This window comes from Musca domestica, unplaced genomic scaffold (assembly GCF_030504385.1).
Source record: "Musca domestica strain aabys unplaced genomic scaffold, Musca_domestica.polishedcontigs.V.1.1 15, whole genome shotgun sequence".
Lineage (NCBI taxonomy): Eukaryota > Metazoa > Arthropoda > Insecta > Diptera > Muscidae > Musca > Musca domestica.
In genome coordinates, this window is record NW_026712207.1 from 11517736 (window position 1) to 11545054 (window position 27319).

Genomic DNA, 27319 nt, shown 5'->3' on the forward strand with positions numbered 1-27319 from the left:
TATAGACACATATTTCTTCAAACGGACTCCCTGGCCTTCAACTTGTCCTTTGCCTTCAGTTCGTCCATAGAGCTTCTGACTTCATTCAGCTCATCTCTAGAGACTTCCTGGTCTTCAACCCGTCTGCAGATACTCACTGGCCTTCAGCTCGTCTATAGAGATTCTATGGCCTTCAACTCTAAAATCTACAGTCTATACATACTCCCTGGTCTTCAACTCGTCTACAGAGACTATCTGGCCTTCAGTTCGTCTATGGAGACTCCCTGGCCTTCAACTCGTCCTTTGCCTTGAATTCGTCCATAGAACTTCTAACTTCCTTCAGCTCATCCCTAGAAACTCCTTCAGCTCATCTATATATACTCCCTACTAGAGACTCCCTGGCGTTCAGCTCGTCTATAGAGACTCCCTGGCCTACAGCTCGTCTATAGAGACCCTGGCCTACAGCTCGTCTATAGAGACCCTGGCCTACAGCTCGTCTATAGAGACCCTGGCCTACAGCTCGTCTATAGAGACTCCCTGGCCTTCAGCTCGTCTATAGAGACTCCCTGGCCTTCTGCTCGTCTATAGAGACTCCCTGGCCTTCAGCTCGTCTATAGAGACTCCCTGGCCTTCAGCTCGTCTATAGAGACTCCCTGGCCTTCAGCTCGTCTATAGAGACTCCCTGGTCTTCAACCCGTCTATAGAGTCTCCTTGGTCTTCAACCTGTCTACAGAGACTCCCTGGCGTTCAGCTCGTCTATAGAGACTCCCTGGATTTCGGCTCATCTATAGCCTGGCCTTCAGCTCGTCTATATAGAGACTCCCTGTCCTTCAGCTCGTCTATAGAGACTCCCTGTCCTTCAGCTCGTCTATAGAGACTCCCTGGCCTTCAGCTCGTCTATAGAGAATCCCTGTCCTTCATTTCGTCTATAGAGACTACCTGGCCTTTAGTTCGTCTATAGAGACTACCTGGCCTTTAGCTCGTCTATAGAGACTCCTTGGCCTTTAGCTCGTCTATAGAGAGTCCCTGGCCTTCAGCTCGTCTATAGAGACTCCCTGGCCTCCAGCTTGTCTGTGGAGACTCCCTGGCCTTTAGCTCGTCTATAGAGGCTACCGTTCGTATATGGAGACTCCGTGGCCTCCAGCTCGTCTCTAGAGGACTGTCTGTCCTTCAGCACGTCTCTAGAGACCCTCTGGCCTTCAGCTCGTCTATAGAGACTCCCTGAGTAGTCCATTGCCTTCATCTCGACTGTAGAAGACTCCTTATCCTACAGCACGTCTATAAAGACTCCCTGAATATTGGATATGTTCTTAGCTCCTTTTATCCACTTTCAAGTAGTTTCGGCCCCACCAATTTTTTTTATTTTTTGTAAAATTTCTTATTTCAATTTCCCCCACTGTGTTCTGTTTGCCTTCACCTACATATATTTATAGACAAGTTCCAATTTTTCAGTCAGTTTATTAACAAACGTTTAGAGCGACGGTCAGCTAATAATTTCACAATCGATATAACAATACAAAAAGCAACAGCAATGGATGAAGGAAATAGAGATAAAGGTATTTTTCTTTTTTTTTTGTTTTTTTGTTTTCAGCTAATCTCTTAAATTTCACAGCAATATTTTTTTCAAACAAAATGACCTGCTATTGTCCTACTCCCTCTCCATTTAGATGCCAGGAAAACCAGCATCGGTTCCTGTATGGAATGCAAATCAATTTCATCGCCTTCAACACCAACGCAATCGCCTGACCGCAAGAGTCCACTGGATATGGCCAGTAACGAGAGTGCACCACGGCCAACAGTGACATTTACCACAGAAGCGATGGTGGAAGAGGCTATGAATTCGTTACATGCGATTGGTCAGGACCAGCATAAAAATGCTACTAGAACTGGTGGCACTAACAGTCCTGCTACTGCTGCATCTCCATCTGACAACTTATCCGCTGAATTCCAGATCAACACTGAATGTGACAGGGACAATATTACCAACAACAAAAACAGCGGCGACGGCGGCAGCACCACCAACAGCAACAAACATTTGCCAAACACTTGTGGTAACAGCGAAACACCAATCAAGGACTTTTACCGTAACGCCACCATTCTCATCACGGGCGGTACCGGTTTCGTTGGCAAGGTGTTGATACAAAAGCTATTGCGAACCTTTGAAGTGCGTCGAATTTACATGTTAATACGTTGCAAGAATAATATGACGGTGGAGCAGCGTTTGCAGGAATATTTCACCGAAACGGTAAGTTGAGCGGGGCAATGGGAATGGCAAAGGGCAATACACAGTGATTTTCAAGAAGAACTCGAAAAAGGAAGGAATTGGAAACCATGTAGGTGAGAAGGAAATATTTCCAATTGAATCCGTTCTCATTGTCTCTTAAAGTATTCCTATTTTGTTAAATGCCACCCCTTACAAAACCACGTGGAAATTTTCCCATAACAAAAATTGTGTCCTATTTTTAGCTATTCAATTGGTGAGGCTATCGGAGTGACATGACAAATTATAATTTTATAAACAATCAATGTCCTAATTAAATGTTAGGTAATAAAATACAGGTTTCAAGTTGCCAAGCGGAAAAATAAATGTGGTTGTGGTGGTTTAAGAGAAAATAAATGAAACAAATAACAGGTTGTCCACGAAATCCCAACCCTGGTCAGATAATTTTTTTAAAGGTTACAGACCCAAAATATCAAATAATGAAAATTGTTCAGTTGGAAAATAAAAATTGTATGGGCTTCCAAAATGCCAAACATGTTAGAAGACCAGAAATATACCCTTATCATACGGTTTGACCTAAGTCACTTTTTGTGAAAACTTTTGGATTTTTTACGAATTCATCAACATCCAGTCGAATTGGCTTAAAGTAGGGTTTTGAAAAATTGCTTGTGGAGCCAATCTGGCCGTTTTTTTTTTTTTTTTTTTTTTTTTTTTTTGGAAATTCGAGCTATAGCTTATTTAAAGATAAGCAGGATAATATACCCATGACTAGCCCATTATTTCGGAAGCGAAAAAGTCCACCCTAAAATTTTAGATTCGTTCGAACAGTTCATGCTATCCCTTGTTAGTACACAAAATGCACAATTTGTTCAGCTCGATACATTTTTGTAATCCAAACTTCATATATCATACCACATTTTCAGACTTTTAAGGTTTTATATATTATTCACGTTTTTCCTTTCTTTGGAAAGAATAATAGGAAAATGGTTACCTTTACCTTTAAAGTTATCCGAGAAGAATATTAGGAAAATCATTGCACAATGGACCCACATCCAATTTTTCTGTACAAAACTATTTCAACGACTCCACAACTAAACCCTACAAACAAACAGGGGTCTCAATATCGAATTTAAACATTTCAGCTCTTCAACCAAGTGCAAACTTTGGTATCATTTAATACATTTCGAAAAATACGCCTCCATATCAAATTTCATCTACATCCTACCCGATCCCAATTTTTTTACCGCCAAACCGCCTCCTTCTCTCCACCCTAGACACAAATAGTGTCTGCAATACCAAATTCCAGAATTCCATCTTTATCCCAACACTCAACGGCATATCTTGTGGCATTTTACAGGGTGTGATAAAAAAAAATGCAACAAAGTCAAACGCTATAATTTTTACATTTTTAAATGTTATTGAATGAAATCAAAAAATGTCGGAATGAAATAAAGAGAGGAAGTTCATCTTGTAACCATTCTTGGGTGGCGCGTGCTGAGTGCGATAATGCTGAGTCCTTTTGGAATGTCGAAGGTCTGCAGCCAAAATGTTTGCGTGCCCAAGGCTTCAATACACCCTCCAGAATATTTTCGCAATAATATTCGGCATTTATTCTTATGCCACGGTCGATTAATACGAACGGAGTGCGACCATCGGCTATTATGGCGGTTAAGTTCTGGTGGCCAACCGAAGGTGCACATTTTCAGCTGACCTCTTTGGCAAGTAAACACGATCATTTTGTTTGTTTACAAGCTGCTGAACAAAGAATGTTTTCACATCGGAGAAAACAAAATTCGGCAGTTCACCACTTTCGGCCAAGCGAAGCAATTCCTTAGTTCTTTTGAGTCAATTTTCTTTCCGTAGCATTGAAAGTTCATCATGATTTAGCCCTGTCCGTCCGTCTGTCCGTCTGTTGTAATCACGCTACAGTCTAAACGAATTAAGATAGGAAGCTAAATTTTGCACAGATCTCTCTTTTGTCTGCAGGCAGGTCAAGTTCTAAGATGGGCTATATCGGTAGCCCCCGATATTCGGTATTTTGATGATGTTAGCCACATTTTTCAATGGAATTGTCTGAAATTCCACACAAGAAGTCCCTTGTGAGTATTTTATCCCCTGAGAGAGAATTGTCTATATAAGTCCACGATATCGTATATCCCCCCCCCAATAACGGTACCCCCCTGATTATCGGTATTTTGATGATTTTAGCCACATTTTTCAACAGAATTGTCTGAAATTCTACACAGCACTTTATCCCCTGAAAGGGAATTGTCAATATAGGTCCACAATATCGTATAAACCACTATACCAATAGTATTGTCTGAAAATCCACACTAGGTACAGTTATACCTTGGCCAAATCTCTCTATCATAGACCCAAAAAGTGATCTCTATACCAAATTTTAGAATTCTATCGTTATACTTTTCTTGCAATTATGGTACACATTTCCAAAACCAGCTCCCCATCTCATATCATGCCAACAGAAATATCTGATTCAAATTTCAGGATTTCAGCGCTATTCCACCCTATAACAAATTCAGTACTATTTGGTACTATTCGCATAATTATGGTTCAAGTTTCCATCAACCATCTTCATGTCTCAACAACAGACACCAACAGTGACATTCATATTAAATTTCAGGATTCCAGCTCAATCCCATCAGCCAACACCAAATTTAGTACCACTTATTATTTTTCGCACAGAGGTGTGTCGCATTTCCAAACCACCACAAAATCTCGAACACAGATACCATCAGTAATCTAAATATCAAATTTCAGAATTTTATCTCTATCTCTTTACTCAATACCAAATATAGTACCATTCAGTAGTTTTCGTACAATTACAGTACACACTTCCGAAACCACCTTCGTATGTCCAGGATACACATGAAGAGCGTCTCTAATACCAAATTTCAGATTTCAAATACTATATGTTAAACCAAAACCAGATTGTACCAAATATTGTACAATTTAGTGCTTTGCGTGAACTTGTAGTACACATACCCAAAAACAACCTATTTACTACAAACCTTCCACCAACAGGAACCCTAATATAAAAAATTAAAAATTCCAGCTTCATTAGCGTGACCCACACTTTTCCAAATTTAGTACCATTAAATACAAATTTCCAAAACCACCTTCATATATCTTACTTATTTTAAAATAAATAAATAAATATATAAATTTGATACTCATACCAAATTTCCATAGATTTCAGCACTATCCATTCACATTATACCAAATGGCACCATTTTATAGTTTAGTACCATTTTAGAACTTTTCGTTACCTTGAAGTTCGGATTTCAAAAAAACCCTTTGGTGGACCTATCCTACACTCAAACTGTGACTCTTATGCTAAATTTTAGAATTCTAGCTCATTCCGTTTGTCTAACAGAAATTATTAAATTTTATAATACATTTTTGTACTTTTAGAGTACGAAAAGTCTCGTACGAATATCCAAAATATAGCCTTATCACAGGATTTCTCGTTGTCCATTATTTTGCTCAGAGGAAAAATATAAAAAACGCAAATTTTCGGGCTTCCCAATCTATGCAAATCTAGCCTTTATACAAATTTCACATTTAGAGTGCTTACAGTGCTTAACATTCCAAATATCAGAACACTCAATTGTGAAAACTCAACGTGCTTTTAAAACATTAAAAAATGTGAGAAGTGCGCCTTCTAAGAACACCATTAAGCGTTTATACGAAAAATTTTCGACTGGTAAGGCTCTTTCTAATCCAAAGAGGCCATATAAAAGTCGACCAAGGCGATCGGCCGAGAATATCGCTGCCGTACGAGCCAGTGTTGAGAGGTCCCCAAGAACATCCCAAAAACGCCGTTCTCAGCAGTTGGGCATTGGTCCACTTTACAACGGATTATTCGCATTGATTTGCATTTGTTCCCGTACGAAATTCAATTGACGCAAAGAATGTTGCCTGCGGACAAGCCTCGTCGATTGGAATGGGCCCAAAGGTCCGTCGAATATGGGTAACCTTGTACTTGATCAGCGTAAAATTCTAAGTCGATTTAGCCATGTCCGTCTGCCTGTTGTAAGCACGCTATCTTTTGAACGAATTGAAATAGAAGGCTAAAATTTTGCACACGTGTTTATTTTTCCACAAGGCAGGCATTTTCCCTCATATAACGGTACCTCCCGATATTCGGTATTTTTATGATTTTAGCGACATTATTCACCGCAATTGTTTCAATTTTGGTATTTGAATTTTGAAATAGATAATACAGCCTAAGACAGAAAATTGTCTGTGCATGTCCAGGTCTTCGTATAGGCCCCATATAACAGTACCTCACTATATTCGGTATTTTGACGAGTTTAGGTACAATACCCACCGAAATTACCTATGTGGGTCCGCGTCGTATAGACCCCAATATAACGGCTATATTCGGTATTTTTAAAATTTGAACAGAATTTTTTAAGGATTTTATTTTTAGAAAATTTCCAAATTCGTTCCAAATGATGGAGGGTATTCAAAGTTCGGCCCTGCCGAACTTACTGCTTTTTAACTTGTTAAAGCTCTACAACGCTTTTCAATCTTCTTTTTTTAATTCTCATAAAAAAATCTCTCTCAAATCACTGTGCACCGCATACAAAACATGTTCATCAAAACTTTGCTATTTACAACCATCACCACCACCAACAACTACTCATCACACATGAATGATGTTTACCTTTGACTCTTTTACAGATATTTGATACGATACGTGAACAGAATCCTCAACTCTTCGAGAAGGTGCATCCCATACGTGCAAATTTCAATGCAATCGATCTGGATATTACACCCACAGATCGTGAGCTGTTGAGCAATGAGGTTGCGGTAAGTAAACTGTTTTCCATCGAAAACATTTTCCAATTTCCCAACACAATATACGCCGGCTTACAACATCGGAACACACCTGCAGTTGTAGTGGTTGTCATCCATTTTTTTGCTGTTCGTGTTTTTGCAATGCAATATACGAAATTAAGCCACAAGAGAAGAAGAAGAAGTTTTAACACAAGCCAAAACAACGACCAGCAGCAAGCAATAAACCGTTAGAAACTCCTGGCATTTAAAGTGTAAAGTGCAACAATTTGAAATTCCCCCTAAAAACATCAACAATTGCATATTATTGTCATAAAAATACCTTACATGAAGGGGAGGGAGCTGACCCACCCTCAAACTTTAGATTGCCTTCGAAATTTGACAAAATTAATTTGTTCTTTTATTTTGCATCGAAAAAATTGTTTTCACTAAAAATAGATTTATTCAATACTTTCTGTGCAAAACTAGTTTCGCATAAAAGTTACAACGGCATAAAACTTGTTGCAACACTGATCTACCGACAGTTTGACATGTTTGTATTTCTGATTGAAATGTAGAATGCCAACCAGCCAAACAACCAGTCAGCCAGCCAGCATGTTGATGGATAACAAAAACAAACATTTATTCATTTGTTGAATTTGAATGTTTGCTGGAAGCCAACATATCGTAAAATACAACTAACACATAGATACTCACATGTACATGGCATTAACTAGTAGTGGTACAGAACAAATGTAAAGATGTCTGTGGAACAGTTAAAATTGTAAATATATAATGGAGTGATGTCTTCATCAAATACCCTACTCTAATTTGAGAGAATGGCCGAATACCAAAACTTTCGATACATTGAAAGCAAGTTCGAATAAAACTGTTGGTTCTCCGACGATTTACTTATACGTATTAACGGAAAATGTTTAAACTTCACCCTTTATATACCGCTGAAATAAAAAACCTTCAGAATTTGACTATATATTCCAAATGTATTTAATTTTTAATGTAAGGAACCATTTTTAAATGTGCGAAGTTTTAAGAGAAATGGGGATATGCATAAATCTTCGATCTAATGGTGTCTAATCTGCATATGTAACAAAAAATCTGAATTTTATTGTTATTTCAAATTTTCCCTATTGGGGGTTGAATGCTAAGAAATAAGCCAATATTTTCGTCCCTGACCGAAGGTTGATATAAATATTAACCTGGATCAAATTAATGCTCAATAAATTTCGAAATTTATGGAGGGAAGTACCAAAATAAGTGCACCGCTGTATTTTATTTTCGTTCTCCAATAAAGATAAAATAATGGGGATGTGAACATTTAAAGAAATTCGAACGTTTATTTCTGACTTCCTTATTGAAAATGGTGGTCTTTTTTTTGGGGTAGCTAGAGGCGTGAAAGGACCATTTTCGATCCTGACATATGTCTTATCTAAATATTACGACGTTTTAGATTTAAAGTATCGTGGATACTCCCTTCGCACAATACAATAAGAGTTTCAAGGCTTTTTATACACTCAGTCAAATGGTTAGACAGGGTTATACCCTGTTATACCCTATTATATACATTTGATACGGCCAAAACGTGCCTCATCGAAATTATGGCTTAAGACCCTAGTTCTCTTGGGACCAAATCCGTTTCAGGGCATTTGGAGTCGATCTAGCGATGTTTATGTATCTGTCAGCCTGGCTGGTGCGAACGATAACTCTCGAAGGGAGTATTCGATTGAGCTCTAACTTGTTACATCGTAATATTCTTATCAGACTTAAATCGATTTCGGAGATGGACAATATCGGTCCACTTGTACCTCCTTCATTAAATTCCGGCACCTCCAAAAAAAAAAAAAAAATATTTACTGCACAAAAAGAGAAGAGAATAATTCGATTTTCCTCCAACTTTGCAAATCCTACTGTTTATATTAGTGATAGGTCATGTGAAAATGGACTATATCGGTCCGCTCCATCAAGTACCTCCACCACAAAGGGTCTACATTTTGAATAATGAATAAATAAATATTATCAAATGTGAAATTAGAGTCCGATTGTCTTCAATTTGCACATCGCAATACTTTATTAACCCAAGGTCTGCTGTGATAATGGAATATATCGGTTTGACATGTTTGTATTTCTTCTATACATCTGTCGACTATATCTGACGCATCACGCACATTTTTAAAATATCTAAAAATTATCACTGATCTCATATAAAGTGATCTAATAACATATCCAAGGTAATATTGGCCATTTCTTTCGGAACCTAATCCATGGAAGATCAAAAATTTGAATAATCACAACAAAAGTCAAAATATATTAAAATAATCGAACATTGGCTGAGGGTATACTTCTGTCAGCAAAAGCGACTGATATTTTTCAACACATTTTTGGTAGAAAAATTATACTCTTTTAGGGAATATGAGCCAAGTTTAATGTTACCAAATTCGGCGCAAACATAACTTTATGGTTGGGACATGGAAACTTATGTTTAACCATTCCCAGACTGATGCAGAAATTAAGTTTGAAAGAGCATAACATTTTTTTCCTACGACACTGTCAGTTTTTTTCCCAATATCATTAAAAAAAATTAAGAATAACATGGAGGCCGATGTTTTTCTTGAGGATATCTTAGAGGTCTCACCGATATAATTGGTTATCTTAAAACCACTATGGGATTTGGTGGAGATGAAATACCTCACAGGAGAGTTATTTAGGAAGGCATATTGCATAAGCGTGGGGTAAAACTCAATTCTTGTCTTCAAGCTGACAAACCTCGTGCCGGTCCATTTGACCTTCAAGTCGCCGAGTTTGACATATTTTGTCTGATAAACTTTACATTTAAAAGCTCTAATATACTACCAATATTAATGCCATTTGTTACCAGACAGTGTAGAGCGGACCTATAATTTTTGACATTTTAAGGAAGGTGTACAAGAGGCGGTGGGGAAATCTTCGCTCATGATGGAAGTCTGATATAAATCTTACTACGAACCATATTCGAATACGGGATTCGTGAACCGTCATATTACATTCCATACAGATTTGAATGTGCGAAATTAAAAAAACGGGCATTGATTGTCACTTTTATTCTCTTCGCTCAATAAAAGATTCGCATTTTTATACCCTCCACCTTGGGTATATTAAATTTGTCATTCTGCTTGTAACACCTCTAAATATTCGTCATGGACCCCATATTGATGACCACCATACAATTCTAAGTCGACTTAATAATGTCCGTCTGTCTGTCTGTTGAAATGACGATACAGCTCACATTATTTGACGTAGAGCTTAAAAATTTGGCAACGTTGTTTGCTTTGTGTCTAGGATGGTTGGTATTGAAAATGAGATATATCGGTCCACATTTTGGAATAGCTCTCATATAACGGTATTATGATAGTTTTTGCCACATATTTTCCACCAGTTTGTCTAAAAATTTTTATTTGTAGTTCGTTATGGGTTCTAGCTCCGGTGGTTGAACATTCTATATATACGTCCACGTTTTTGTATAGCCCCCGTATAATGGTACTTCCCGATATTCGGTATGTTGATCTTTTTTGCCACAATTTTCAACGGGTTTCTCTAAAAACAGGTATTTGTCGTTCGTAATGGAGTTACTGCAGTGTGTAGTTTAATGTGGAACACGTTTGAATTCAGATACTTTTCCAAACAAGGTTTTCTTTAACCCAAGGTGGAGGGCATTAGAACTGTGGCCGGCTGGACATAATGTTTTTTTATTTGTTTTTTATTTAGACTTTTTGTGGTGGTAAAATTATAATGATTTACCAAAGTATGGGCCAATGCGGATACTCCCTTTAAGATTTTTCATGACTCCCAGCGGGCGGGTGGACCTGTTTTCTAAGGTTGATGGAGATTTGCTATCTGCCTGTGGTACTTGTCATTGGACAGACCAGCACAGCATCATCACAAGTCCAAAAGGTCAAGAAATAAACGTATAAAATATTTATGAACTGGTATAACTTGTCTGGCTCTTGTTTCTTAAAGCTTTTATGTTTTCTCGGTAATTTTGTGCATGACCCATGAATGAATTGTGCGGACCCCAGAAATACTGCTGCTATAGTACATTACAAAGTCGACTCCGTCGTTTGTTAATCTGTAAAATGATTTGCTATTGAATGTTCTGATTTGAAAACTACAGAAAGAACAAAAACAACAACAACAAACAATGTAAATATTCAAATTGATGAATACAAACGCGAATGTTGACAAGTTTTCTGATATGCTCGTAATTGAAATACAAGCATTCTTTGGTAAAACTGCAGCGAACAAATAAATGAATTTCAGAGAGACATTCAGTCAATAAAAGGCATGGCATGGCGTGGATGGTATGAGTGTATGTCGATTGTAACATACATACACATACAAGTGAATACATATGTTTTACTGCAAAAAACACAAATACATAGTTGATTGAAAATATACATTATGTTGAGTAGTGAGATTTGTTTTTTGTTTCATTTCATTTCACAGATTGTTTTCAATGTTGTCGCCTCGGTGAAGTTCAATGAAAAACTAAGCGATGCCATCGGCATCAATGTGCTGGGAACAAATAAGATTTTGGATCTGGCTATGGAAATGAAACATTTAAAGGTAAATAAATGAAAAAATATTGATAGACATGGTCGAAACGAAAAAAAAAAACTATTCCATTCCAGTCATTTGTTCACATTTCAACGCTCTACTGCAACTGCAACCGGAAACACATCAAAGAGAAAGTTTACGAAACGGAAATTGGCTATGAAAAAATAATGCAGGTAATGTTTTTGGAATTGAGAGAGAGGTGTGAAGGGGTCCACTAAATTGTTAACCCAACACATGGTTAAAGTGACGAAATTCAATCCTCAATCCATTTGCAGATTTCTCGCATATTTGATGATGAGACCCTGGAAAAGTTTCGTCCTTGTCTAATTGGAGAGATGCCAAATACCTACACCATGACCAAGAAATGTGCAGAGAATCTGGTTAACCACAAAGCGTTTCATTTGCCAGCCGGAATATTTCGACCACCAATTGGTAAGCTTATGTTAAAGAAAGACTGGCAAACGGTTTTTAATACTCCTAGGACCGGAGTTGGTATGTCCTTGTCTGCCTTCGTTTTAAACGAGAGATGAGGAAAAACTTGCTTGCTTTTTCCCAAAGGCAATTGTACACACACAGAGATATATACATACCCTCAACTTAATAGAACTTTCGAATAGTCAGTTAATGGTTTTAGTTGTGATAACAACAACAAAAAAGCAAGTAGAGGAGAAAAAAACGAACACGAATGTTTAAAAGCATCTCGAGTTGATAAAAAATTACCATTTTGCACATTTTTGTAACAGTTGATGTTGCCGTGGTCGTTGTTGTAGTTCTTGTTGTTGTTGTTGTAGTTTTAGCTGTTTGTTTGTCAAATACAAAAGTGCAAAGCAGAGAACCATATAACAAGTGCATTAGTTACTAAACTGGTGTCCCAGTGGCTGATAGTAACATTTGGACAAAACTTTGGAAATTAACACTGGAAGAAAAGTAGGGGTTAGAGTAAATAATAAAACTTCATTTTTTTTTTTAAATTACGAAGAAAATCCAGCAGATTATGAAAGTAGAGTTAAAACAAGTAAAAAAAGATGTAAGTTCAGAAGGGCTGAACCTTGAATATCCTCCACCATTTGGAAGGAATTTGGCAATTTGCAAAAAAATAAATTCGGTTGAAAATTCTGTTAAAATCTTAAAAATACCTAATGCAGCTTTTATATTAGGGTCTATACGACAACATGGACCTGCATAGGCAAAATTTTGTCATAAGCCATTACAATATTCAAATGCAAAACTAGGAAAAACTATGTGAATAAAGGAGCTAAAATTATTAAAATACCGAATATCGGGAGGTTCCATTTCATGGAGGCTTTGAAACCATCACACTCTGTCCGAATGTTGCTCTGCGGTATTTTGGCCCATTCCCGGCGAAGCGCTTGCTTGAGGTGATCGACACTTTGGTATTTTTTAGTGCCAACCTTGCTTTCCAAAATACTTCAGACACAATAGTCCAACGGATTGGCATCCGGAGATTTTGGTGGCCATTGTGTGCTGGAAATGAAGTGAGGAACCTCATTTTGTCCAATGTCCAAGATCTGCGGTCAAAATGATTGCATGTCCAAGGATTTAATACATTATGATTAACTTATTATTATTACGATTAATTTATTCTGATGCCACAGTCGATTAATACGAGCGGAGAGTGACCATCGGCTGTTATGGCAGCCCACACTTTCACCACGGCCGGCGCTTGAGTACTGGTGGCCAATCGAAGGTGCACATTTTCAGCTCAGCTCTTGGCAAGTAAACAAGATCCTTTTGTCTGTTACAAACTGCTGGACAACGAATGTTTTCTCATCGGAGAAAACCAAATTCGGCAGTTCACCACTTTCGGCCAAACGAAGCAACTCTTTAGTTTTTTCAAAGAGTATAGCGATTGTTTCAACATTTATGATAGTCACCACATCAATAGCTTATATACCTTCTATTTTTATCATTCTATGGAATATTTTCACAGTGTACACACACACACATATATTTTTTTCCGTTCAACAAATGTCTTTATACCTAAAATGTAAGTTAGTACAGCAATAGCTAAAAACATGTGAACTTTGCTATTTAGCAGGAGTGTACAGAGCTAGAGAGCATGCCGAGGGAGAATCACTGCAAAAGATGTAAATAGATAAACCAAGGCAAAGTTTTTTTGTGTCATTTGAATACAAAAAGGAAAATGTAACATCTCTGTTTGCCAAAAAAGAAATGAAGAGGAATATCGTGGCTTCTAGCACTAGATAGTTCTCAACGGTGACCTCAAAGAAAAAAAATGAAACCCTCAACCTGCACTACCAAAAAATATTGAATGCTGGACTTTGGACCACAATCAACCTAATTACAAAGAGAGAAACCCGTTAGAGAAATAATTTCGTTACAAATCGCAATTATTTTGAGCTTTTTCTTCAGACATATATCTTAGACTAAATCAACTCATATAAGGGATGTTTTTAATAGCTGTATATTGAAGACTTTGGTTAAAAATGTTATAAACTCTTAGCATTTATTTTAAATGTATCGAACCTGAGAGAATTTCGACGATAACACTGTAGGACAAATTAAATTTTTTTGATCATTACAGGGAAAATTCGTTGCAAATATTTTTAGTTAGCAGTGGATATAGAGATATTTCCTTTCCTATAGAGATTCCTATAGAGATTTCCTTTCTGAAATTTGATGATTTGTCTCGTACATAGCCCTCTTCAATAGCCTATTTACCCTTCTGTGGTGAAGTGGTAGAAGAGTTAAAATTGTATACCACACCTGGCGCTCTTTTAAAATCTATCGCATGCACTTTAGTTAAATGCAAAATGATGGACCTGTGCGGAAATCATCCTCGTCACTTTTTGGTGTCATTTTCTGAGTACATGTTCTCTAAAAAATGTTTAGCTTTTTATTTCGAGTCGGTTATTGCAACGTACGACCGGATGGACGATAAAGGCTTAATATAGGGAAATATATAGTTAACAAATATATATAAACTCATAGTGACTCCAATTACACTGTACAACAAAAAAAACTAGGGCTATGTACGAGACAAATCATCAAATGTCAGAAAGGAAATCCCTATAGGTATTTTCAACAGTATCTTCTTATATATTTATTGAAGAAGACGGACAATAATTGTCCATACTTTTGGGTAAATCACCACAAGAGTTTCAAAAAAAAAAAAAAAAGCTGAAAGCACCATTTGAAACGCATTTAGAAATTTTCAAAAAAAAAAGTCGTTAAAAATGTTTTTTGAAATGATCAAAATACCGAATATAGGGAGGTACCGATTTATGGGGGCTATACGAAGACCTGGACCTGCAAATGTAATTTTCCGTCATAGATTAGGAAATTGTAATACGAAATTTTAAACAATTCCAGTGAATAATACCGCTTAAATCGTCAATATACCGAATATAGGAAGGTACCGTAATATAAGTTGACCTGCACAGGCTATACTATCCGATACAAACTTCAAATACGAAATTTGAAACAATTCCGGTGAATAATGTCGCTAAAATCATCAAAATACCGAATATAGGGAGGTATCGATATATGGGGTTATACGAAGACCTCGACCTACATAGACAATTTTCGGACATAGACATAGACCCATTAGGAAATTCAAATCTATTTCAATGACTAATGCCTCGTAAATATTCAAAATATCGGATATCGGGAGATACCCTTAATAGGAGGCCTATACCTAAACGTGAATCTTTATAGTCCACTTTCAATACCAAAAATCCTGCAGACCAAACACTCGTCGTAGTAAAATTTTATCAATCTACGTCAATTCGTTCGAAGGCTAGAGTGAGTCGCTCGGACGGACAGACGAACGGACATCTCTAAATCGATATTGAATTTTATGCTGATCAAGAAAATATATACTTTGTGGGGTCTAAAATGTATATTTCGAGGTGTTACAAACTGAATGACAATATTAATATACCCTCCATACTATAGTGAAGGGTATACAAAGAATATAAAAAATAAAAAATTTCTTTCGGTATTAGAACATATGCGAATGTTGATTTTTTCAGTGCACTTTTTCTATTAACTTCCCACACAAACTGTGGAAATGTAGAAGTCCAGAAAACAATCATAGAGAAAGGAAGAATTCGTATTGATTCACAATTCGAACATCAAAACATGTTTATGCTCTCACCGGCATGGCTACAGAAGATATATACACTTTTATACCGCACAAATGTCTGGATGAAGCATCTGATTCGATCAAAACTTGGCACATTCAAACATTTCGGTCGTACTTAGAACAAATTCCAGGATGGATAATATCGGTATAATCCTTCTCCTTCTGCAATCCATATAAATGATAAAAAAATATTTATATATATTTCCGAGAGAAAGAAATATATAATCTTTCTCTAGTACTTCCGCCACAAAATTTTCAAAGTTACATTTGTTGAATTCAAATTACCCTCCACGTTAGAGGGTATAAAATTATAGACAAAGATGGACCATTCTGCTCCGCTCTCCTAACATATTTTTATGTAAATATTTAGAAAATTTTGCATGTTACCCTATTTTTGCTGGATAGATTATTAAATTTAGTCTCTTGCAGTCATAGGCTTGCAATTCCTTAAACTGTGTACGATATTCAAAAACTAACACTACCCCAAAAGTAACAAGACTACAGTCGTAAATGAAACTACTTTATTACATTAACGCATATTTCGTTACATGTCCAAATTCTTTAATATTTTTCAGTTATGTCAACGTATCAAGACCCCATACCCGGATGGACGGACAACCTTTATGGTCCCTCTGGATTATGCACATGGTCTGCCAGAGGTTTGGTACGTTGTATTTATGGAAATGCCAAATGTAAGGCGAATATGGTACCGGCAGATTACTGTGTCAATGCAATGATATCATGTGCCTGGGATGTTGCCAGAAGGTAGGAAGTAATAAATGTATCCTCCAAATAGTAAGTTATAGAAAATATTACTCTTTTGCAGATATGAGTTGTCGAAAAGAGACAAAGATCACCGGCGAGAGCTACCTGTTTACAATTACATATTTGAACGCAACAATTTGACATGGGGTCAATATATGCATTTATCACGCAAAGGTTTTCACGAACCATTCGACAAAGTGTTGTGGTAAGTTTTGATGTTCACATTTTCTATTCAGATAGATATTTCTATACACTCCACTATAGTACGGAGGGCATTCTATGTAGATTTACAATTCTAGCATACAATTCTATGTAGATTTATCGATGTCCGTCCGTCTATTCGTATGTTCGCCTGTCCGTCTGTGGAAATAACACTACCTTCCGAACGAAATGAAGTAGATTGATAAAATTTTACTCAAATGTATATTATGTCTGCAAGACGTTTGATATTGAAAATGGGCCATGTAGGTCCACGTCTTCTAATATCCCCCATATAACGGTACCCCCCGATATTCAGTATTTTGATGATTTCAGCGACATTATTTACCGGAATTGTTTCAAATTTTGTATTTGAAGTTCGTCATTGATACTACAGCATAAAACAGAAAATGGATCATGTAGGTTCGCTTCTTCGTATAGCCACCATATAACGATACCCCCCGATATTCGGTATTCTGATGATTTTAGTGACATTCTTTACCAGAATTGTCTCAAATTTGGTGTTTGAAGTTCGTAATAGATAGTGCGAGACAGAAAATGGGTAATGCAGGTCCACTTTATCGTATAGCCCCCATATAACGGTACCCTTGTTATTCGGTATTCTGATGATTTTAGCGACATTATTTACCGGAATTGTTTCAAATTTGGTATTTGAAGTTCGAAATGGATACTACAGCGTAAGACAGAAAATTGTCTATGCATGTCCACGTCTTCGTATAGCCCCCATATAACGGTATCTCCCGATATTGATGATTGTAGCTACATTATTCACCAATTTTTTTTTTTAAGTTTCGCATTTAAATATTGTAATGGCTTATGACAAATGTTGCCTATGCAGGCTCACGTCCCTAATATTACGGCTACATTTGGTGTTTTTAAAATTTTAACAGAATTTTTACGGTTTTATTTATTTATTTATTTTTTTTATTTTTCTGAAAATTGCCAAATTCGTTCTAAATGGTTACTTACTTGTTATATTTTTACGCCAAATTCCAAATTATGTTTGGTGTTGTTGTAAATTCTCGAAATTTGTAGGTTTTAAATATTAGGTTTCTTTTAATTACGTCGTTTTAAAGGAAGGAGTAACTTCCAAAAATTTAACATTTTTGTCTCCAATTTTTGCAACTCCATTTTGAACAAAACAACAGCCATTTTTATGCTAAATCATCTTTAAACGCTGCCAATAACAACTAACAATGAAAATTCTTGGCAAAGTTTTTGTGCACTTTTTGGCCAGTAATTTTATCTGCAATGCTATATCGATTGAATCTAAAACCGATACATCGTCATTTAGATATTCCGCAAACACTCTCAAAAATGCCAAAAATCAAGCCATAACAAATAATGGTCAGCGATAACATCACACAAACTTTAGGACACGCACACTCACACATACAAACGTCAATGTACAAATGGTGTGTGTGTGTGTGAGGTCCAAAATACACTTATAAACAAACCAAAGCCAGAACAGATTTTCATATTTTTGTCGTTGTGAGTTTTAATATGCTATTACTACTCCTGCGTGTGCATGCCTGATCAGCTTATTTGTACCCTACAGCGTGCGATTAGGTTTGGTGTAAAAACTCCGATGTGCAAGTTTATTGTTTGCTAAAAACGGCTGAAATTTTAATAATAATTAAATTTGGGTCAAAACAAATTTCAGACTCATATTTGGACTAATAGGTAGCAATCTCTACCATGTTTATAACACATCTTGTGTTGATAGAAATATTGAGCTAAACCAAGTCTGGAATGGAATCGGATGTTAATTTTTTATGAGCTTTATTAGAAGGAGTGGACCGCTATATCCCATCTTCACAACAGATCTTGTGTTAGTAGAAACAATGGGCTGTGTGAAATATAAAAAAAATTAATGCTTATTTCGGATTTTATAAAGGTTTTGGTTATTCAAAAAGTTGACACTTCGTTGGAGAGGTACCAGAAGGAATGCTCCGATCTCTACCGTTTTTATAACTGATCCAGCGTTGGTTTAAATAGTCAGATGTGCCAAGTCTAAATGGAATCGGATGTTAATTTTGCGTTTTATGAGCTTAATGGATATTTAAAATTTCGACCTTTTGTGGCGAAGGTACCAGAAGGAGTGGACCGATGTATTCCACCTTAGCACCAAACCAAGAGGCTCATAAAAATATTAGGATGTGTGAAATTTGAAGACAGTCGGACTCTAACATCACATTTTACAAGAGTTGTAATAATTCAAAATGTTGACCCTTTGGGGGAGGTACTTTATGGAGTGGACCGATATTGTCCATTTTCGCACCTAACCTAGCGCTGACGCAGATATTAGGATTTTCAAAATTGGAGCAAAATCGGATTATCGTTTCTTTTTCTGTGCAGAAAATATATTTTTGGAAAATTTCAACCTTTTGTGGGAGAGTTACCAGAAGGATTGGACCGATATTAATAAAAATACTACAATGTACCAAGTTTGGACCAAATCGGATACTCCCTTCGAGGGTTATCGTGTGCACCAGCCAGACAGACGGACGGAGGGACGGACATCGCTAGATCGACTCCAAATGTTCTGAAACGGATTTGGTCCAAAGAGGCCTAGGGTCGAAAATCGTTATTTCAACTAGGCACGTTTTGACCGTATCAAATGATATATATCCTCTGTAGCCATATGGATGAGGGTATAAAAAATGTGGCAATGTTCAACAGAATGTAAGGCATGGAAACCCATTTTTTGGAAAGAGTCATCATTCCACATCTGTTCCGGTGGTTTTTGTCTGGGGATATTATCCCCAGAAGTTAAGTGACGAGATCAAAAGTTAAATATAAAAATAACCAAATTTCCAAAAAAATTAGAACTCTTGTTTAAAGATTTTATACCCTACAATCGTTTGAGGACGCAATTGGTAAAAATCCTATGTCTAATTCTGAATTTGGATTGGATTTTTTATACTTTGGATCATATTTAGTTTGTCATTCCATTTGTAACTTATCGAAATAATATTTCAGACTTTTAATTTTAGACCAAACAAAGACGATTTAGCCTTGTCAGTCTGTTGGAATCACGCAAGACTCAAAACGAATTAAGATAGGAAGCTAAAATTTAAATCTTTTGTCTGCAGACAGGACAAGTTCGAAGATGGGCTATATCGGTCCAAGATATCGTATAGCCCCCATATAACGATACCCCTCGATGTTCGGTATTTTGATGATTTTAGCTACATTTTCCTATAGAATTGTCTGAAATTCGACACAAGGAGTTCCTTCTGAGTACTATACCCCATGAAAGATAATTGTTTATATAGATCTACGATATCGTATAACCCCCATATAAGGGTATTTGGATGATTTTAGCGGCTTATAGACCGGAATTGTTTCAAATGTCGTATTTAAAGTTCGTAATAAGTACTGCAGTCTATGAAAAAAATTGCGTATGCAGATCCATGTCTTCGTATAGCCCCACATAACGATACCTCCCGATAGTTGGAATTTTGATGATTTTACTGGCATTATTCACCGAAATTCTTTCAAATTTTGTATTTGAATTGAATTTAAAGTTCGTAATGGGTACTACAGCCGATGACAAAAAATATTTATGCACGCCTTCATATAGTCCCCGTATAACGGGTTTCCTTTGACCGGTATTATTCGACAACATTTTTATGGACAATTTTCAAGTTTCTTAAAAATGGTGGAGGGTTTTTAAAGTTTGACCTGACCAAAAATAGTTTTTTTTTTTCTTTTATGAATTTCAACATTTGTCGAAATTAAATTTAAACATGGTCAAAACGAAAAAAATACGTATGTGGTCTAAACTATATAAGGCCCTTAACAATGTTTGGTGTAAGAAACAGAAACTCATTTGGTTTTTTGGTTTCCAAATGAGATGTTGCAGGAAATTGAGAAAAAGTGCTATATTTTCAAAAATAACAAAAAACAAGTAAGCAAAGCCTATGGTCGTGCGGGGCCGACTTTATGATACCCTACACCACTTTGCTAATTTAGTAGAGTTCCGCATAATAATTAAAAGTTTTTATGATTATAATTACAATTTAAAGTTCAAAGGACTAAATATGCCGAAGCATTTGTATCTTTTAAATTCGGACTTGTATTGCCCATTTGACGCACAATAAATTTGAAATTGGATAAAGATATATATGGGAGCTATATCCAGATCGTAACTGATCTCGATAAAATTTGGCAAAGATATTTTTGAGCTGTATTTGATATATTTCCCTGAATATCGTTGTTGCGGAGTGCATATTACGGCTGTGGGTAACAAGCATAACAAGTCGGATGAACAATATGTATGGGAGCTATACCTATATCTGAACCGATCTTCACCAAATTTGACATACAAGCTTCTAGACTCAATTCGGTCGTAAGTGCCAAATTCCATCTTATTTGGACAATTATTAGACGTTTGGTGCACAATCAAAGTTAAATCGGACGAAGTTATATATGGGAGCTATATCCAAATCTGAACCGATCTCGATAAAATTTAGCAAATGTATTTCTGAGCTGTATTTGATATATTTCCCCAAATATTGTTGTTACAGAGTGCATATTACGGCTGCGGAGGACAAGAATATGAAATCGGATGAACAATATATATGGGAGCTATAGCTATCTCTGAATCGATTTTGATCAAATTTGGCTTACTTATTTGTAGGCCTAATGTATGTATGTGGTTGTATGTGCAAAATTCCATATTATTCGGGCTGATATTAAATGTTTGGTGCACAATAAAATCAAATCGGATGAATATATGGGAGATATATCTAAATTTTGACCGATTATCTCCAATTTATAGAAGTCGTCCTTGGGCCAAACAAAAGATTTGTGCAAAATTTATTCTGGATCGGGCAATAAATGCGAACTGTACTTTGTTTACAAAAAATACATGGATAGACGGACGGACGGACAGACAGACGGACCGACGGACAGACAGACGGACGGACGGACAGACATACGAACGGACGGACGGACATGCATAAATCGACTCAGAATGTGATTCTATGTAGATCATCAAAAGGAACTATGTGTCTATCTCGTTTCCTTTTGCCTGTTACAAACAAATGCACAAAGACATATTACCCTGATCACCTTGTAGTGTAGAGTATAATGAATATAGGAATTTCTTTGGCTGAGACTCATAATAATTCTTCCTTTTACACTCTCTCCAAAAATTGTATTATAAAGGGAGATTTTGATTTGAATTGAAACGTGTAAAATAACTAGGGAAAAATAAAACTCATTTTTACCTTGAAAGAGAATCATCAATATCGGTCCGCGAAATCGTATAGGCCCCATATAACGGTACCCCCCGATATTCGGTACTTTGATAACTTCACCCAAGTTTTTCAATGGAATCGTCTTAAAATCCACAATAAGCGTTCCTTGTGATCCCTTGAAGAGAATTGTCTATATGAGTACACGATATCATATATCCCTTGTATAACGGTTTCTCCCAAAATTCGGTATTTTGATTATTTTAGCCACATTTTCAACGGAATTGTCAGTAAATACTTACAAGGAGTTACTTTGAGTCCTTTTTTCGCTAGAAGACGACCACGTCTTCGCATAGCCCCCATGTAACGGTTTTCATTTGCACTGTATTTTTGTATTTTTTTTTTTTTGATTTTTTTTAATTTTCTTCCAAATTGTGGAGGGTAGAATATCTGGTGGAGGTTCGTAATCTGTTGGATTTTTGTGTTACACAGCGTAATAGAGCTTTTTAAGACTTGTTCAATTATTATTGATCATGGACCCTCTATTTAACTTAACGTACAGTCCCCCGATTTGTAGAGCCCATAACTGTGAAATTTTTTAAAAATTTATTCTTCAATTCTCTGAAATACTCAACTAAAAAAAGCTAAGAATAGTGAACTGCATTGTCACCCATACCCAATGTAATTTTTTGTTTTTAATTTGACATTTTTAAACTCTATTGTTTTCCTCTCTCTGCTGCTGATGATGATGCTGATGCCATTTTTTCGATGACCAGGTGTTTTTCATACATTATAATACCATGGAAGCCATTACACTATGCTGCCTCCATTGTACTGCATCATTTGCCGGCCTACATATTGGATTTAATTGCCCTAGTTACAGGTCAAAAACGCATGTAAGTTTACCAATATAGTCTGCAATCGAGCCATCCGGCCAGTCAACCATTCAAATTCACTTCAATTGTTCGGCCAGTGGCATCATTTTCTGTCACATAACCAGTTTTACTGCTAACCTATTTTTATCGTTTTCTGCTTTTTCAGATACATAAAGGCCTATGCAAAGATTACCAAAATTATTTATATGATGTCCTGGTTCGGCCTCAAGCATTGGTCATTTGCCAATCGTAATGTCACCGAGTTGGATGAACTATTGACGGGCAAAGAGAAACAATATTTGCAATTCAACATAAGCACCATCAATTGGACGGATTATTTTCGTTCGTATCTGAGCGGCATCCGGCGATATGTCTTCAAGGATAAAGAGAATAAATTGGAAAAGCGCAAAACTTTTTATCGCAGGTAAAATTGTTTTTCATTTCATTTCATTTTTTTTTTTTTTTTTGGATTTAAGTAGATTTTAATTACTTTTTAATTGTTATTATTTTATTTTTTTTCGCACAAAGAGGTTATTTTTAATATATGTTGTTTTTAATATAATATGAGTTTTATGTTAAGGACATATATGAGTATACATTAAAAAAGGAGATACAACAGTAGGATATTGTTGAGTATAAAGCGAATCGAGCAAAAACAACGCAGGTTTAATGATGAATTTTTTAAAGAGAACCAACTAAGGCATAGGATTCATTTTTCGAGTCTCGTGAGGGGAAAAATCCACTGAAAAAAACTGGAAACATATAAAAAGTCTTCGGTCAGTATTGTAATGTACCGAAAATTGGAGATATATAGATTTTTTTTTTTGTAAATATAATTTGTTGATAATAAGAATTCGAAAAGGACAAATAATACGACAAAAACGGTAAAAAATAAATATGAGTTATCATTACGTGAAGCTATTCCAAAAAGTGGATTCTGCCTTGATTCAGGATGTAATAAAAAGGTCTTTGTCAAATTGCAATTCTATGAAATATAGCAATGAAATATATCTCAAACTATAAGGGTCCTTTTTATATGGTCAAAACTATACAGGATGAGATAAAAAAAACTGCAACAAAGTCAAACGCAACAATTTTGACATTTTTTTTTGTAAATTTTATTGAATGAAAACAAAATATGTCGGAATAGCATCAAATTTTAGAATAAGTTCAGATTTGTTCGAATTGGTCACCTTTGGCACGAATTATGGCCTTCAAATGGCCAAAGAAACCGTCACGCGCTGCCCGAATGTTGCTTTGCGGTAATTAGACCCATTCTCGGCCAAGCGCTTGCTTAAGGTGATCGACACGTTGGTATTTTTTAGTGCCAACCTTGCTTTCCAAAATGCTCCAGACACAATAGTCCAACGGATTGGAATCCGGAGATTTTGGTGGCCACTGTGCGCTGGAAATTAAGCGAAGAACCTCATTTTGTAACGATTCTTGGGTGGCGCGTGCTAAGTGGGATGGTGCTAAGTCTTGTTGGAATCTCCAAGGTCTGCGGCCAAAATGTTTGCGTGCCCAAGGCTTTAATACATCCTCCAGAATATTTTCGCGATAATATTCGGTATTTATTCTGATGCTACGATCGATTAATACGAGCGGAGAGCGACAATCGGCTGTTATGGCGTCCTACGCTATCACTTGAGTTCTGGTGGCTAACCGAAGGTGCACATTTTCAGCTGTCCTCATTGGCAAGTAAACACGATCATTTTGTTTGTTTACAAACTGCTAAACAGCGAATGTTTTCTCATCGGAGAAAACCAAATTCGGCAGTTCACCACTTTCGGCCAAGCGAAGCATCTCTTTAGTTCGTTTGAGTCCATGTTTTTCCGTTGCGGTGTAAGTTCTTCACTTGAGTTCTGGTGGCTAACCGAAGGTGCACATTTTCAGCTGTCCTCATTGGCAAGTAAACACGATCATTTTGTTTGTTTACAAACTGCTAAACAGCGAATGTTTTCTCATCGGAGAAAACCAAATTCGGCAGTTCACCACTTTCGGCCAAGCGAAGCATCTCTTTAGTTCGTTTGAGTCCATGTTTTTCCGTTGCGGTGTAAGTTCTTGCACTTTTTTGGAATTTCAATGCCTTTACCCCGAGTACATTTTTCAATATTTGTCGAATGGAATATTGCGATATGTTCAGCTCACGAACCATTTTTCGGCCACTGCGATGCCGGTTTCGATCAAGTCGCTTCTTTACTTATCGAACCATTTCTGCTGATGTTGCTGTTTTGTTCCTTCCACTTTCTTGACGTTGTGCTACTCTACCAGTATCACGGTAACGAGCGATGGTACGAGACACAAAAGGTACGAGACAAAAATCGCTGTCGGACGAGTGGCTTAGAAATGACAGCAGTCAGAAGTCGGTTGCAGTTTTTTCATCTCATCCTGTATGGTGAACAGCAACCGTGAAATCGTATGAGGATAAATATCGAAGCCATATCCAAAAGAAAAATATAGAAGCTATATCCAAATCTGAGGCGATCTCGAGGTATTTCTGAGCTGTATATGATATCCGGTACCAAAAATCATAGTTGCGGAGATCATATAACGGATGCGAGGGATTTAAACACCAAATCGGATGAAACACATATGGGAATTATAGCTATTTTTGACCCGATTTTCAACTAATTTGAAGCACTTGCTTCTAGGCTGAATTAGGCCAGAAGTGCCAAAATTCAATTCATTAGTCATTTTGTGCAAGATATAAAACCCGACCACAGTGTGGTGTATGCTAAAAAACAACGAGTTTTTCATACCTTAATACTTCGCTTCATTCCTCTGATACCTCCCATACATAGGTGCGAATCAAGAACTTATATATCTCATAACCAGTAAAGAAAGTCCTAAAGTCGGGCGGGGCCGATTTTAGGATACCCTACACCACTTTGCTAATTTAGTTGAGCTCCACTCAATAATTAAAAGTTTTTATGGGAGAATTCAATCATACACCCTATGATTATAATTATAATTTAAAATTCAAAGGACTAAATATGCCGAAGCATTTGTATTTTTTAAATTCGGACTTGTATTGGCCATTTGGTCCAAAATTAATTTGAAATCAGATAAAGATATATATGGGAGCTATATCCAAATCTGAACCGATCTCGATAAAATTTGGCAAAGATATTTCTGAGCTATATTTGATATATTTCCCTGAATATCGTTGTTACGGAGTGCATATTATGGCTATGGGTAACAAATACTACAAATCGGATGAACAATATGTATGGCAGCTATAGCTATATCTGAACCGATCTTCACCAAATTTGGCATATTACCTTCTAGACTCAATTCGGTCGTATGTGCCAAATTCCATCCTATTTAGACAAATATTAGACGCTTGGTGCACAATAAAAAGTAAATCGGACGAAGTTATATATGGGAGCTATATCCAAATCTGAACCGATCTCGATAAAATTTAGCAAAGGTATTTCTGAGCTGCATTTGATATATTTCCCCAAATATTGTTGTTACAGAGTGCATATTATGGCTGCAGAGGACAAAAAATAACAAATCGGATGAACAATATATATGAGAGCTATAGCTATATCTGAACCGATTTCGATCAAATTTGGCATACTTATTTGCAGACCTAATTTGGTTGTATGTGCAAAATCCCATACTATTCGGGCTGATATTACACGTTTGGTGTACAATAAAAGGCAAATCGGACGAAGATATATATGGGAGCTATATCTAAATTTTTACCGATTATCTCCAATTACAATAGGGTTCGTCCTTGGACCAAACAAATGATTTGTGCAAAATTTCATCTCAACCGGATAAATAAATTAAATTAAGAAAGTGATTCTATGCAGATCATCAAAAGAAACTATGGGTCTATCTCGTTTCCTTTTGCCTGTTACAAACAAATGCACAAAGACATAATACCCTGACCACCTTGTGGTGTATTATGGCTATTATAATCGCAAATTTGCACATAATAGTTTCGGTATAAAATTAAATTTAAAAGTAGATCTTCTTTCCTTTTGGGTCCTCCCTCCTACCTCTCTTGAAGAAATTTTCAATAGCTCTAATTCGCACCAATTGTTTTTTTTTTTTTTGTGTTTGAATTATTTTTTTTTTTATTTGTTCCATTTTTTCAAATTTTCTGATAATACAATTAACCCCTGCTATTCCTGTTATCTTTTCAGAATACTTTTCTTACACAACCTGCTCAAGACTTCAGTTGGCATTACGCTCATTATGTATCTCGTTAAGTTATATTTTAAGATATTTAAGGCCATACCAAAAATAAAGTTTTAAATATGAGAACCTTGGGTAGCTCATATCATTTTTTCAATGGCATCAACATCCTGTCCCAACAAAGAAAATATCTAAAAATTCCAAGACCAACAACGAAGCCAAAAATTAAATTAAGACCCCCTACACCATCTTAGGACATTCCTAATGATGATAATTATGACACTCTGCTCCTGTAATGACCATCATTATTGATAGCCCTGTTGTCCTTGCCTTGCTTCTGAAAATTTCTATCTTCAACAATAAATTATTT

The 27319-nt window shown here is 36.4% G+C and overlaps 1 protein-coding gene across 1 annotated transcript; it reads left to right on the plus strand.

Annotated features, from left to right (window-relative positions):
* The first annotated feature begins 1440 nt into the window (after window positions 1-1440).
* On the plus strand, window positions 1441-27319 carry LOC131801240 (fatty acyl-CoA reductase wat-like). The gene is made up of 11 exons (XM_059119655.1): window positions 1441-1535; window positions 1647-2224; window positions 6908-7036; window positions 11498-11617; window positions 11683-11781; window positions 11884-12040; window positions 16313-16502; window positions 16564-16707; window positions 22702-22821; window positions 22967-23224; window positions 26958-27319. Exons 1-11 carry the CDS (start codon window positions 1511-1513, stop codon window positions 27067-27069), a joined length of 1932 nt encoding a protein of 643 aa, XP_058975638.1. The 5' UTR covers window positions 1441-1510; the 3' UTR covers window positions 27070-27319.